The following is a 16,124-nucleotide window of genomic DNA, read 5'->3' as shown; positions in this document are numbered from 1 at the left end:
AGAATTTGCTCAGGTAAAGGAGGGGATGTTTGAGTGGGATGATTCCAGGTGGAGGGAACAGCAAAAGGCTCACAAAGTTCAGAGTGGAAGGAGGTTGGCACATTCAATGAACTGAAAGAAGGCTCCCTTGGCCAGAATACAGAGATCAAGGGACAAACCCATGAGACATCATTCACACAAGGCATACAGGTCAGCTAGAAGTCACTGCAGTCATTTACGACTCTTAAGTATGACAATGATATGATCAGAACATGGAAAAAAAAATTTAAAGTCATTATAGCTCATGAAGAAATAATAAATTTCATAAAACAGCATCTATAATAAGAAATTATAGGGGCCATTTGGAGACTGTTGACATCAATTTTGGTAGAGAAATGAAGGAGTAAAAAAGATGCCATACTGGCATTAAACATTAGAAGACATGATTTGTTTCAAGGACAAAAGTAAGACTAAAATGTCAAAAAATCTGTCATTCTAATACCAAAGAATAACCTAAATATTATATTTGATACCATAAATATGGTCAATTTACAGCCCTTATAGAAAAAGAGCTCCTAGAAATAATTAGGTTTGTCTGATGTGTTACTATGGTTCTAAAACAGAAGAGACACATTAAATGTGTACAGTTCAAATAATATTAATATAAATATTTCAGAAAGCATATGCCTTATGTGACATTCCCATCAATGCCTTACCGTCCATGCTTTTATCTTCAAGGAAAACTGTGACCAACCCTCAGGGAATTGTTTTATAGATTTCCTACATTTATTATATTCTTGGTGGTGCTTTATTCATGATAATGGGCCACAACTGTATAGTACTATAGTCATAATCTCAGGTATTATTTAAAATGTTTACCTGGCCACAAGTTTACTTGTTTAATTTGCATCTAGCATCTCACAGGTCAACAATTTTGAATCGGGGATTCCCATCAGACACACCAACAGTGTTTCATAAATATATCCATTAAAAAAACCCATTGCTGGTGAGTCGATTACAACTCATAGCTACTCTACCAGACAGAGTAGAACTGCCCTGTAGAGTTTCCAAGAAGTGCCTGGTAGATTCAAACTGCTGACCTTTTGGTAAGCAGCCGAACTCTTAACCGCTACACCACTGGGATTTCCTTCTTAAAAATACAGATGTCTATATTCTACTCTAGACTTATTGAACCTTGTACTATATGTATTCTTGGCATTAAAAAAATTATATTTTAGGATTGATATATCTTTTTTCAAAGTTTTTTTTTTCTATAAAAAACTCTGTCCATCCAATTTTATAACCCAGATGTAACATTCGCTCATTTTTTTTTTTTTAAATAGGCTAATTCATTATCTTTATAAATACATTATCTAAAAATTATGTTTGGAATGGATTTACCACCTTCATTTTTCATGGCACAGTAACAACCAAATTTCCTTGGCTGTTGCATTATTCTTATTAGAAGATGTCATAAGACTTTTCACCTATAGATACTTTGTTCTTACTCTGGCGCTTGCCAGGAGACTGCGCTATAAGCTACAGGCTATAGGCCAGAGTTGGTATCTTCAATAAAGGACAGTCTCAGGAAAAGAATTGTATTAGGTAATTCAAACCAATGACACTTCAAAAAATAGACCCTTGAGTACAGATTTTTGAGACGACATGGCTCATATACCTTTCAGACTAATGCAATAGACTGAGTCAGCATTTCTATAATTTTCAGAAGTGGTTTTCATGAAAGTGAAATGCTAACTCTAGATCCAGTGATCCAAGAATTAACACAATAGGACTGCATGAACTCAGACGTCTATTTTATTTTGGTTCTGTTGGGAAAATGGTTTTATTTTCAAGATGCCTAGTGAAACTCTTTCTTTTTCTTCTTAAGTTATCTGTAGCTCATAACAATTTAATATGCTCTGCTTTTGTACATAAAATGAAACATTTTAAAGTTTCTATCTAACCCTCCAGAATGCAGACCCTCTTACGAATTCTGAAGCACTTGGACTGCTAACCGAAAGGTAGATTGTTTGAACCCACCAGCTTCTCCGTGGAAGAAAGATGTGGTGGTCTGCTTCCGTAAAGATTACAGCTTTGGAAACCCTGTGGGGCAGTTCTACTCTATTCTACAGAGTCATCACGAGTTTGAATCAACTTGAAGGCAACGGGTTTAGTTTTTTTTTTTTTTTTTAATTCTTACTTTATATTGTGACATAGTTATTTGCATAGGTTCGTGGTCTGCACTTTTTTATCAGGATATAATTAAACAAATTGTGCAATCACGGCCTTCCTGGGAGCACCATATTTGAGAATGATGCTCACTGAGTCAGGCTACACCAGCTGTTTTTTAAGTAACTAGGTTGTCTTGGATCCAATGCCTCCAAAGCCCACCCAGGAAACATGGCACGGTGCCTGGCTGACATGGTGTAGCCTCATGGTGGTCAGAAAGGTCACTTTCTGGTAGGCCAGGAATTTTAACATACTTAGTGACCCTGAGAAGAGAGGGATGCTTCAATTAAAGAGGTAGTACCAACACAACACAGGTGTGTGGCTTGTTGAACTTGGCTTCCTAACCTTAGGACAGCAAATAATAGAGGCTTTAGAGACTTTCAAAAGTCCAATCTGAGATTCCTTGTGAAAACTCCAGATAGGAATTAATTACTCTAAATGTCTAAGAGAGCCCTGGTGGTGCAGTGTTAAGAGCTTGGCTGCTAACTGAAAGGTCAGCAGTTCGAATTCACCAGCTGCTCCTTGGAAAACTTGTTGGGCAGTTCTGCTCCATCTTATCCGGTCACTACGAGCTGGAATCGACTCAATGGCCACGGGTTTTGTGTTTTTTGTTTGTTTTTTAAGCTCTAAGGCTTTTACTATAGAAAAATAAGTTGGCCTTCTGTACATATTTTATGGCCTTTTCTGTCTCTCTCTAGCCTAAAAGTAGGTGAAGTCTAAAACTAAGATTGAAATGTCTATTGTTAACCAAATAGAACAGGAAAAAAAAAAAAAGTTGATTTCTATATTTTATCAATGATCTTTAAATATTCATATTTTCCCTATATTTTAAAAATCAGTGTTTATACGCTGGGCCTTAGTTTTCACATTTATAAAATAAGCATATTAGTATATAATCACCTCAAAGAAGACTGTTTCAATTCTAATCAACACTATTAATTTATATTTTCTTACCCGACAATTATATCTTTCTTATGTGTTAATGTGCAAACCCTACAATAATAAGCTCAGAATCATTAATTCAGAATAATAATTTCAAATTTTAAAATTAGTTCAGTCCACTTGTTGAACTCAATACTCAGTAAAACACAAGCTCTCAGACTGTAATTTTAAAGTATGTATTAGTATAACAATAGTCTTACGATAACTTACTTTTAGTTAACACTTAACAGCCTGCTATAGAAACAAAATTGCAATTTTGTACTTTACATCTGAAGCCAAATCAAAATATACTGCATGATTTATATCATACATAATACTAGTTAACATTTTAAACATAGATAGGACATGTGTTCAATTCATACTTACCCATGAAATTGAGATAACCTTCGCCCCCGAGGCCATGAGTAATGAGTCGAATCATTTTATGAAGCTGTATTCCACGATCAATGACTGGGGTGAAAGGAGCCAGCACACTCATGTTTGTATACATTTCTGCATCCATCAGCCAGAATGCCAGTGACTTATCACCAACAAGCGCCTACAGAAATAAAATCACTGCAGTGAATGCAAATAGGTACTAAGCAATCGTGACTTAGACCAGAGTAACACATGATTCCCCAGGATGGGAAATAATGTAGGAGAGATGTGTGAATTAACATTAAGTTCCTGTATTTTCCAGCAGTTAAAGTCTATGCTGAAGTGAGCTTGTAAAATACCTTAGAGCTCAACAAGCTTGTTTTCAAGGCTGATTTTTATTTTTACAAGACCTTGGTGAAAAACTCCTGATGAGCTATCTGAATAACCACCAACTACACCTGAGCTGATGACCTATATTTTCTAAAACTGGAATGAGCGTTTGTTATAATGTTGAGAATATTAAATACAATTTTAAAATAGTTTACCATATCGTTATTTCATTTGTTTTGAAAGAATGAAAGTTTCTGAAAAATCATTTAAAATACATACATACTTACGTACATATATATCTACATTAATATATAAAGTTCACTATATATAAACTTTGGAGCCCTGGTGGTGTAGTGGTTAAGAGAAATCCCCTGCTACACAAAAGGTCGGCAGTTCAAATCCACCAGCCACTCCTTCGAAACCCTATGGGACAGGTCTATCCTGTTCTGTAGGGTAGTTATAAGTCGGAATGCACTCGACGGCAACAGGTTTGGTTTGTTTTTTATATATACTTTATGTATATGTATAAATATGTTACAGTGGTCCCTCTCCCCAAGGAGAGGGCATAAGTCAAGAACTTTTTTCAATATAAATTTGTTTCCTCATTTTATTTGCCATTTATTTGAAAATTAGTTTATCTGAAAATAAAATACAATGTTGATAATTGGGGTAGGGAGTTCAAAAAGCCTTGAGAAGCAGAGGAGAGGCTTTCTAACAATCTGTATTATTCATAGTTAACAATAACAAAAACCCACTGCTGTTGAGTCGATCCTTGCTCATAGCAACCCTGTAGGACAGAGTAGAACTGCCCCACAAGGTTTCCCAGGAGTGGGTGGTAGATTCAAACTGCCAACCTTTTGGTTAACAGCCTGGGTTCTTAATCACTGTGCCACCAGGGCTCCTGGTTAACAATAGCTAACTAATAACACACAGGAAAACATATAATAGAGATGAACCTATAATCTCATTACTCTATTACAATTATTTCACTTTTAGAAAAGTTAATTTACTTTCAAACCTATTATATCTCTAACCCACTATTGATTGAAATGACTTTTCTTTAAGACAAATGTTGCAAGAAGAGCTACTCATTCTGTGGTTCTTGCCCTATTAGGGTGGCAAGGAGGAGTTGGCTCAGAATATGGTTACTGCCACCGCAAGAGTTCTCAGAGTTTGATATTAGATGGTAATTATCATCCATAATATCTGATTTCAGATTTTTTGGTTTATTAAACCAGTCTCTTTGTTCACTGACATATAAGAGACAACCATGAAAGAGACTGAAAAAGATTATAAGTATTTTAAATCCTAACATATAAAATAAATACATGCCAATAAAATTCTAAAGGAAGATGCTTTCGTAACTTCTGCTAAGGTTCACCGGTGAAGTTTATTTTCAAATCAAGTTGACTATCCCCCTCTAAATAATCCTGTTGAGATATTGGGTAAGGTGTAGCTAATTTTATTAATGGATTTTATAAATCTAACTGTTAAGAAAGATAGAAATGTATCTAAAATTTTAAAATAACATCCAAACATATTTTTACTATGATGGATATATTTCTATATTATTTAGTTTATAAATATCCATATTTTCATATTTAAATTCTTATCAGATTTAAAGACCAGGGTACATTTCTTTTTAGAAAGAACTAGGCAATTTGCATCAATTTCCACAACCCTGACAATTAGTAAAGCAAGACAGAATTATACAAATTTTTAAAGAGTAGAAGAATTTTTGGTGAATCTATAATGTTCCTGTAGATTTGGGGAAAAAATTATGGAAAAAAAAACTCTCAGTTCAATCTTTAGTTAATTTATTCCACTTACTTATTTACTCTTTCATTTAATCATAGAAAATAAATATATATCTGGAGTTCCTGATGTGATAAAACTGATAGGAGTTTGCAATCAGAAGACATAATTTAGATTTCACACTACTGTATATTTAGTGAGGTTTTTTATTTCTTAAATTCTCTCTTTAAACTATTAGCATTCATTTCCAGTTTTGTTGCATTTTAGTTGTGGTATTTTCATAGTTATTTATTTAATGTGTTCTATTTTTTTTATGGCATAAAATACTGTTGTAGGTTGAACTGTGTACCCCAAAAAGATATGCTGAAGTCCTAACTGTGGGTGTGTCCTTACTTGGAAAGAAAGTCTTTACAGATGTAATCAAGTTAAATTGAGGTCATACTCCACTAGGGCGGCACCTAATCCAATATGACTGATGTCCTTAAGAGACACAGAGACAGACACAGAGAGAAAACACCACATGATGATATTTGAGTGATGTGTCTGTAAGCCAAGAACATCAAGGTCTGTCAGCAACACCAGAGGGTAAGAAAAAGGCATGGGACAGACACTTCCCCAGAGCCTTCAGAGAAAGCATGTCTGTGCTGCTGCCTTTATTTCAGACTTTGTGCCTCCAAAACTGTGAAAGAATAAATTTCTGTTGTGTGCCACTCAGTTTGTGGTAATTTATTTCAGTAGATGTTATCATAGTTGAAAAGAAGGCACTGCCCTAATTTGGAAGGTGTAAAATTTTGCTATTTGTACTTCAGGGGTCAGAATACTTTCTATAAAAAGCTGTATTGTAAACACTTTAGGCATTGCAGGCCTCTTCATTTGTCTCAACTACTCAATCTACAAAGCACAAAATGGCCATAGACAATGCGCAAATGCTGAGTTTGAGGATGTATTGGATTAGTTTTATTGAGAAAAATAGGCAGCAGATGCAATTTTGTCCAAGGGTCATAGTGTGCCAACCCCTGTGTATAAGAATTACATACATTCTTAATAAATAGGGGTAACACTTGGAAAAGCACTTATTTACCTTAGGTGGTTAATTTCTACTGAAATTACAAAGAAGCTTATTGTTTTAGCTTCAATTTTCTTAATACATATTCTGCAAATAATTAAAAAAAATTTTAATGTTTCCTTTTTAATCTATTAAAAGGTAAGTGTTGGTGTTATTGATGTTTATGAGGATTAATATGGCTTTAAATAATTCACTAGCCTTTTATTTATCTAATACGTATTGACTGGCTACTACGAGTATTTATACTGCTAAAGGCTAAAAATATAATAATTATGGGAACAAATTTTCTGCCTAAAATGTTATAGAAACATGGAGGATGGCGCAACTATTTTTCCCTGGTCAACTGGGAGAAGGCTTCAAAGAGAATGTGATATCTATACCAGGTCATTATATTGGAGTAGAAACTTCTCAGGGAATTGGGCAGATGTAGATACATGAGTGGAGCCCTGGTGATGCAGCGACTAAGCGCTCAGCTGTAAACCAAAATGTCAGCAGTTTGAATCTACCAGCCACTCCCTGGAAACCCTATAGGGCAGTTCTACACTGTCCTGTAGAGACACTATGCGTCAGAATTGACTTGACAGCACAGGTTAGATATGTGGGTAAAAGTACAAGATTTAAACAAGATTGATTTGTTCAGGAATGGATGGAAATTTTAAAGTATCCAATAATAGTATGCTTGGTGGGTAAAGCAGGGAATGGGGCTGGAAACTTTCGCTTGGGCTAGGATATACGTGGCCTTGAATGACAAGCTTAAACCAATAGCTTTTGGGTAACGAGATCAGCTTTTCTCTTTAAAAAAATATCTTAAGACCATATTAGAGAGAATGCGCTGAAGTTGAGAATGACAGGAGTCACAGGGATCACTTAGCAGGAGAGCTCTGTGATCGAGGAAAAAGGGTGACAAAAGTTTGCCCGAGGCATTAAAAAACTCCATAGAAGAAAACAAAAAATGGAAACTGATATTACCCTGGAATCAGCACCAATATTCCTCACCAGAAAAAAGGGAAACATTTAACACTGCAATTACAATTCACAATCCATTAACTACTGTTAGGTAGGGCAAACACATTACTGCATTTTGAAGCTGGAATTTCTCAGTCTACAAAACAATTTTAAAATATTTCTCAAGTATGAATTTTTTATATAAAGAACAGATATAAGTTTATATGGATTACATTAAGCAACAGAAGTTTGTATTTAGATTTGCTTATAAATATAGACAAATAGGTAGGTAGGCAGATGATAGATAGATACATAGATAGATAGACAGACAGGCAGGTAGGTAATGCATTTATACATATTCCCTTTATGAATACATTATTTACCTGATCATGGCTCTCTGCATAAGCAATGCACTTTTCAAGGTAGCGTCTGTTTGTGAGGGTGTACACTATGTTGCCCATATTCCAGTCTTCATCTTTAAATTCTTTAAGTAGCTAGACACAAGAAACAAAAAATAAACATTTGAATTAACTATTATTTTCCTTTCTTTAAATCCTTTATTTGACACATAGATACTATCTCTACTCATACAGCAAATATTTCAGTTTAAACTTTTACTAATACCATAACTTTTACACAAACTGTCCAAATGACAGTGGTGTAGTTTATGTGTATGTGTTATGCTTTTGGGTAGATGGTTTTATTATTACACTTTAGGATCTTTACAACCTTTTTTTCCTGTGTAATAACTGCTCCCCCTTTTGATTAATGACCACAGTAAACTATTGTTGTGCACTACATCTTTCTCTAACTTTCACAAGGTAGAGATATACTTTCTATCTCTTGTGGTTTGAGTGAAAAAAGCATTTTAGCAGGAAGAGTTCCTTGTAACATTCTTGAAAACCAATAATCAAAAACAAAAACAATTATTTCAGATGCCCCATGGGGTTTCCAAGGCTGTAATTAACCTTTAAGGAAGCAGACCACCACATCTTTCTTCAGTGGAGAGGCTGGTGGGTTTGAACTGCCAGCCTTTTGGTTAGCAGGCAAGTGTTTAACCACTGTGCCACCAGGGCTTCAAAGACAAATTACCATAAAATAATTATCATCTTAATAAAATACACTTTTTTTTTTGTCTCTACTTCCTCATATGGTCCTCACTCTTCAATCAGACCTCAGCCTCTCTAATGACTCTTTGATGTAACTGACCTTGCCAAGATCTCAGATGACTGTCTCTTAGATAAGTACCCACTGTACATGTTGACATTATGACCTTATTTCTCCCATAAAATGCTCTCTTTCTTAGTCTATCATTTGTTTTTCTGTTTCTGTTTTTGCTGTTTTTACATCACTGTGGCCATCTTGCACAATCTCTTCCTCTGTCTATCCTATAAAAGCTGGCATTCCTTAGGGTTATGTCCTAAAAATAAAGTCTCTTCTCTTTTACTCAACCCACTTTTTCTGCATGAGCTCGTTTCTATGCCCAAAGTGTCAAATGCACTCTGTGGTAGGCAGAATTCTAAGATGGCCTTGTGATTTCTGCTCACTGGTATCCACACCTCTATGTAATCCTTTCCTTTACTGTGTGTGGCATCTGTGGATATAACGTATGTCATCTGCACAAAGTGAGAAAATAACTGGGTGATGTTTTAAGATAGTAAGCTTGTTGGAATTTGTTATATAGCAATAGAAAACTAATGCGGATTTTGGTATCAGTAGGGGGGTCCAGCCTGCTTGTACTTTTCACCATGAGTCGGAGTCAATTCAATGGCACCTAACAACAACAATGGGTGGAAGCTGAAAAAGTTTTAAGGTTCTTAATAGAAAAGGGCTAGATTGCCTTGAAGGGATGATGGTAGAATTACAGACATCAAAGGCAATTCTGGTGAGGGCTTAGAAGGCAGTGAGGGAAAAAGTAACTATCGTCTTACAGCATACATATGGCGCCAGCAACAGAATGTTGCTAGAAATGTGGCTGTTCAACGTGCTTCTGGTGAGGCTTTAAAAGGAAATGATGAATATGAATTTGGACAACAGTGTCAGGGCAATGTTTTTTTTGCAGTGGCAAAGAACTTGTCCAAATTATGTTCAAATGTTTGGTGGAAGGTAGAACTTAAAAGTATGAACTTGGACATCTGGCTGAGAAAATTTCTAACCTTAAAAGGGCCGTGTAGTTTCTCCTTGCTGCTTATAGTAAAATGCAAAAGGAAAGAGAGGGACTTAAAAATGAACTGTGCAAAATGAAAACAGAACTTAAAGATTTGGAAAATTTTATTGTACAAACTAAGGAAATGTGTCCTAGAATGTTCACCAGGGACATGACCACAAAATCTTTTGTTAAAGAGACTAGGCCTGTGACTAATGGATCTAACCAACTACCACAGCAGAAAACCCATCAGCTTAGTCTGAAGGGGGCAGAGAAAGAAAAAAAGGAAAGAATGCTGTCTGTCTCTTGGAATTCTACAGACAAGAAATAGGCCAAAGGAGCTACATCTGTTGTCCTCCAAGAAAAGAAAAGAAGCATCCCTGGAGCGGCTCAGAGATCAGCAGAACTGCTGGAAGGAGCACTGGAAGCAAGTCCTTCTCAGTTTCCAAGGGTGGGGCCACGGTCTCCTATATCTCAAAGGGTGAGGCCACAGCCTTCTAGGTTTCAAAGAATTAGATCTTCATTAATTCAGTTCCAGAGTGTGGGAGCTGCCCTTAAGGTGTGACGGGGTATGTGGCCACCACTCAAAGCTGAGGGGGAAAGGCTGCCATTCCAGACAGCCTAGTAGGCAAAGGCGAAGCCCAGAGCCAAGGGGCCTCCACCCACAATCCACAGGTCGTGGCCAACAGCCAGAGTCTGGAGGATGGGACTGTTGCTCAGAGGGCCTCAGAGGACAGAGGATTATTTTCAAGCCTTTAGAGCTAATGTAATTTATCCTGCTGCATTTTGGACTTGCTTGTTTCCTATTATCCTTTCTCTCCCTCCAATTTTTCCCATTTTTCGTAAAAATGTCTACCTTGCACCTGTTCCACCATTGTACTTTGGAAACAGGTAACTTGTATTCTGGATTTCACAGGTTCACAGACGAAGAAGAATTTTATGGAAGGATGGAATACGCCTAAAGTCTCATCCATATTTGATTTAGAGGATTCAGAAGATGAGATTTTGGACTGGAGTTGATGTAAGACTTTTGGGATGATGTTATGGGGTGAATGTGTTTTACATGTGGACATGAATTCTGGGGAACCAAAGGGTGGAATGTTACAGATAGAATTGTGTCCCCCTAAAACATGTGATGTAAATCCTAACCTCTATGCCTTTGGTTATAATCCCGTTTGGGAATTGTCATTATGCTAATGAGGCAGGGTTAGTGTAGGGTGTGTTTTGAATCAATCTCTTACAAAATATAAAAAGAGTAGATTAGAACATGCAAGGAAGCAGAGATGGGGCAAGATAGATTCAAAGACACCTGGAGATCTCCAAGGAACCAGGAAGCAGAAGCTGAAGAGACAAAGACCTTCCTCCAGAGCCAACAGAGAGAGAAAGCCTTCCCCTAGATCCAGTCCTCTAAATTTGGACTTCTAACCTCCTAAACTGTGAGAAAATAAATTTCTGTTTGTAAAATCCATTCACTTATGGTATTTCTGCTTTAGCAGCACTAGATAACTAAGACAGCAACCTTCCCAGGGATTATAGTTAGAACTTTCATTTGTTTGTTTGATTCGAAGTCTAAGCATTTTTGTAAAACACTTGCTCTTTAACCTGATAACATTTAAGGAGCCATTATAAACGGAGAAGCAGAATTTGTTTTGGCAGGGTTTAATGTCACAACTATGTACTGCGCAAAGGACCCAGGGTTACAGGAAAAAGAGTTTACAAAAGTTTACAATAACTGCTTCCTTCAGAACTGGCTTTATGGCTTCTCCAGGCAAAGTTAAGCACTTTTACCATTGCAGTATCATGATATTATGGTCTTATATCTGTACTACGGGGCTCACCAGAAAGCTGTGATTATTTGTATATATATCTGACTTCTCCTATACATATTCAGTCTATGATGATGGCCTTGGGCATTCAAAAATGTTCTATATCAAACCCAAGTCCATATATGGGCTTTAGTCCTTAGGCAGACATTAAATGAAACAAAATATAATCCAAACTCTTTCTGATGCCATTAAATTTAATAAAAATGTATTGAGAAAACACTTCCATGGTGCCATATACAATTAGTCATTCTTAGTGTCTGGCTCAGAGCCTGTTAAATGCTTGCTGAATGAAGAAATGAATAAATGGATGAATCCAAATCTGTTGAGTAAAGACCATACTCTAATGCAGGTATAGGAACTTAAAGAGTAACTTCTACATTAAGTGATGATTTGCAGACAGAAGGGAAGCTTTGATGAAGTTTAATGTGTTTTAAAATTAGAGCACTGAAGTTTTCTATAATTGCAGTGATAATGTAAGATTTCATTTATAAAACTAACATATATTAATATTTTCACCTTGCCTGAATAATGCCACTGTGAATACATTAAATACTTTTAGAAGTATGAGAAGTTTCTCAGTAAAAAGCACAAGAGTCAAAAAACTAATAGGGTAATTTAATACTTCAATTGTACTATCTATAACCAACGATCACAACTGAAAAATAAATTGAAAGAATACCAAATAAGCAACAAAAAATACAGTATTCACATTTAAAAGTATTTCCATAAAATCTGACCTGGATCCATTTATCCGGAATTGCCATGGCTAGGCGATAGTCAAAACCACCCCCTCCCTGGGAAACTGGAGAACACAGAGCTGGCATTCCTGAAACATCCTGAAACCAAGCAGATCACAACTCTCAGTTCATTTTACTCAAACTTTTATCAAATAGTCTTCCATACTTCTAATAGTAAAGTCCAGGCCAATAAATAGCAAATATACATTTACAAGGAATACAAATACCAACACTAGTTAGCGATATATATATATACACACACATACATACATGCACACACATATTTGGGGGGGGTAATTTGGTAACATCATTTTAAAAGCAAATAAAATTGTGATAGAACATCTCTCTCATTAAGATTTGTGTTTAATGCTTGTCACTCTAGGCTAGCTTCAATCACACGAGGTTATTATTTTATTTTACTTGGCATCACATAGAGAACACAAGGGGGTCCCTGGGTAGTGCAAGCAGTGAACTCTCTCGGTTGCCAACCCAGAGACTGGAGGTTTGAGTCCAACCAGAGACACCTCAGAAGAACAGCTTGGCAATCTACTTCTGAAAAATCCTATGGAACACAGTTTTATTCTGATACAAAGGGGGTTACTATGAGCTGGAGTTGACTTGACAGTAACTGGTTAGAGAACGGAAAATAATATAAACTGTTATTAATGACACCTAGTTCCTCAGACTTATTTGTGAGCTTACTGTATAAACACTGTTTCACTGGCTACCGTTTCCAGCAAACACACACACACACATGCACATGCACACACACAAAATATACGTGGCACAGATCTGTTAGACTTGTCCTCTCCACGTACAGCATTGGCATGGAGTGTATTGTGTGTGATTAGCTTTTGATGAAACGTAAAATAGAGTCGGTATATGAAGAGTGAAGCAAAAAGATGACTTTCTCTATAGTAGATCACACTTAGAAGCAGTCTCTGAGATTATTTAGTGGATCCTCTTCATTTAGCAGATCAAGAAACTGAGACTTACTGTAGCAAGGGATCTTTAAAGATACATATTACTCAATAGTTGAGCCAGGAATCAGATATTGGGCCTTTCACATAGTCTTTCCACTGTCATATCACCTCTAGGCTATTAATAATCAAGTAAATAAACAATCAATCAAACAAACAAGTTAAAATACTTAGTATAAAGACTCAGATGTAACAAAAGATATTATTGTAATGACTGTTGCAAAAAGATGAGCTAAGTCCTATCCATTCTAATTCCACCTTAATTTTCAAATAAGTCCTTTTCCTTTGCTCCATTTCTACAGCCACTATCCTATTTAATCTTCATTACTGCTTGCCTAGGCTGTTAAGTTTCCAAATGGAATTTCCCATCTCCACTTGCTCTTTATACAAACTGTTGCTAAATTAACATCTTACGAGACAGTCTCTTATATATCACTGCCTTCAGTAGCTTTCAATATTTAATAACCAAAAACTCAAATTCCTTAGCTTAAGACATAATTCAACAATTATATACTAAGCATTTACTGCATAATTTATGTTTAAATTACTTCCTCCCCTCCCTCCCCTTGTTAATCCATAAGGATTTTTTTGTTGTTGTTTTTGTTGTTATTCACTGACATATGCTAAGAACCTAGGACATTACCTGGCACAAAGCAGATACTCAATAGCTCAATTAATATTTGTTGGGTGAATTAACGGAGGTGTTATGGGAGATTTAAAGATAAATAAGACATAATATCTCTGACCCTCAGGAATTTATAAGGTGGGACCTAAATACAATTTGACACACTCAATTATCATGAACTGACAATGTGATGCAATTACAATAATTCTTAATTGAAGTACACAGAAAGTGAGATGGAGAGGTCTCACTCTTTCCACAATTAATTTGTCCTGTTTCAATTAACGTACTTAATACTTCGGCCACTTTGAGCTATTCATTCTTCCCTGTGTGTGTCACAAGGTTTTTACAAATATCTCTGTCATAACTCTACCCTGAATTATCCTTACTTCCTAGAAGACCATCATGTACTGTGAGCTCTCTGAGACTTAGCTCAAATGTTTCTTCTGCCATAACATCATCTCTAAACACCTCTCACAAAAAAGCCGGGAAAAAGAAATATATTGCCTCTCTGGACTCCCAAAATAATTTATTGTTTTCTCATGGAAGAGAGGTACAGGTAAATGTAATACATGGTGAACATACCCATAAGAAAATAATATATTTTTAATAACAGCCTATTTCTGAATAGTGCTTTATAGTTTATAAAGTGGAAATAAGACAAATGGTTAACAGGAAAGAAACTATTTTAAAAGAGGTTATATTTATCAAGATATAAGTCACATTTTACAAATACGATAGGAATTCAGTTCAATATAAACATTTTCTGGAAAAAAAAAAAATCAGTTCCCGACCAGTCAATTCTGACTCATGGCGACACCATGTGCCCAGAGTGGAACTATTCTCCACAAGGTTTTCGAAGATGTGACCTTCAGAGATAGATCTCCAGGCCTTTCTTCTGAGGTACCTCCAGTGGTTTCAAACTGCCGCCGTTGACGCCACCCAGGACTCCTAACATTTGCTGAGTGGGTATTAAATATCAGGCACCATGATAGGCACTGAGACTGCAGACACAAAGCCTTTCCAAAAGGGTTTTCATAAAACCAAAGTCAAGAACAACTAGTGATGGGTTGGTATTAAAAGATCAATTTTTTTTTTTTGTCAAGAAACTATTAAGGAGTGTATTTGGTCTAGAGATGTTTAATGAAATAGTCTGATGGGTAGTATAATCTGCTAAGAAAAATATTTAGATACTAGTTGATTCTGTTTGACTCCTCAGTCTGAATCCTACTATGCTATCTGACTAATGTAGATGGGATGTTAGCATCCCTCTTTTGAAAGCAGGGAGTTAATGACTATTCTTTTAAACCTTAAGAGAGAAAACATAAAGGCCACCAAAATAAACTTACTTCAAATATAAAAAAAATTGATACCTACTGACATAATATACCAAAAGCATTACATGTGTTTCAAATGAAATTAAAATAATTCAAATGCTTTAATATCTAAAGAACACTTATGACTACTCCAAGGGGGGGATAACCTCAATCAAAAATATCTCTAATTAATTTAGCAGACATAACCATGAAGAACACTAAAAATATTCTAGAAACAAAGGTTTCAATCTTGTAATTGATATTACAACAAATTCAAATTTCTACTACAGGACTTTATATAAAATTATATTACTTATTCTTTACCTCACATCCCTTTTCTTAAAAAGAAAAAAGTTCACGAGGATCAATTCCACTTTTGAAGGGAGACTCCCACCAGACAGAAAAGTGATGTTTTGAAATTGGGGTAGTTTTCAACTTAAGTAGAATAAATTGAAGACACTTCACATTAAAAAAAAAAAAAAAAATCTAAAAGCAAGTAATATAAAGTAGGCTAAAGTCTCTAAGTTTCATTGGTAGAAACACTAAGAATCAGACAAGAGCTCCCAAGATGATGAAACTATTTTACTTGAAATGAACAGAGAGATCAATGTAACAATTTGAAATTTCATGTATTAAATAATTGCATCTTTTTCATCTTATTTTTTTTAATTTTTGCTGCTTTGTTTGCAGTAATTTGTCATATATGATATCTCCGCTTTGAATTGCTATAAATATACTTGACAAAATAATTAACTTTTTATTGTTTGATAGATAAAATTAAACTGTATAAAAGGTAAAATAAAAGCTTAAAATACACTCTGATTCATATTAAAGGAGACCACATAAAGTCAAGCATTTGAACGACTTATGTGCTATGACTTAATGCAAGTAGGG

General features: G+C 35.6%; 1 protein-coding gene across 1 annotated transcript in view; it reads right to left on the bottom strand.

Moving 5' to 3' along the window:
- The window catches only part of GBE1 (1,4-alpha-glucan branching enzyme 1), a 307,590-nt gene that overhangs the window by 70,803 nt on the left and 220,663 nt on the right, over window positions 1-16,124 (bottom strand). The window contains exons 10-12 of the mRNA XM_023548170.2: window positions 12,313-12,411; window positions 7,987-8,097; window positions 3,517-3,688 (exon numbers count right to left, since the gene is read on the bottom strand). Of these exons, the coding sequence (XP_023403938.2) occupies window positions 3,517-3,688; window positions 7,987-8,097; window positions 12,313-12,411 (382 nt within the window). The remainder of the gene's footprint in view (window positions 1-3,516; window positions 3,689-7,986; window positions 8,098-12,312; window positions 12,412-16,124) is intronic.

Source organism: Loxodonta africana, chromosome 20, assembly GCF_030014295.1.
Source record: "Loxodonta africana isolate mLoxAfr1 chromosome 20, mLoxAfr1.hap2, whole genome shotgun sequence".
In the NCBI taxonomy this organism is placed as follows: Eukaryota; Metazoa; Chordata; class Mammalia; order Proboscidea; family Elephantidae; genus Loxodonta; species Loxodonta africana.
This window is presented reverse-complemented; position numbering and strand designations above follow the sequence as displayed.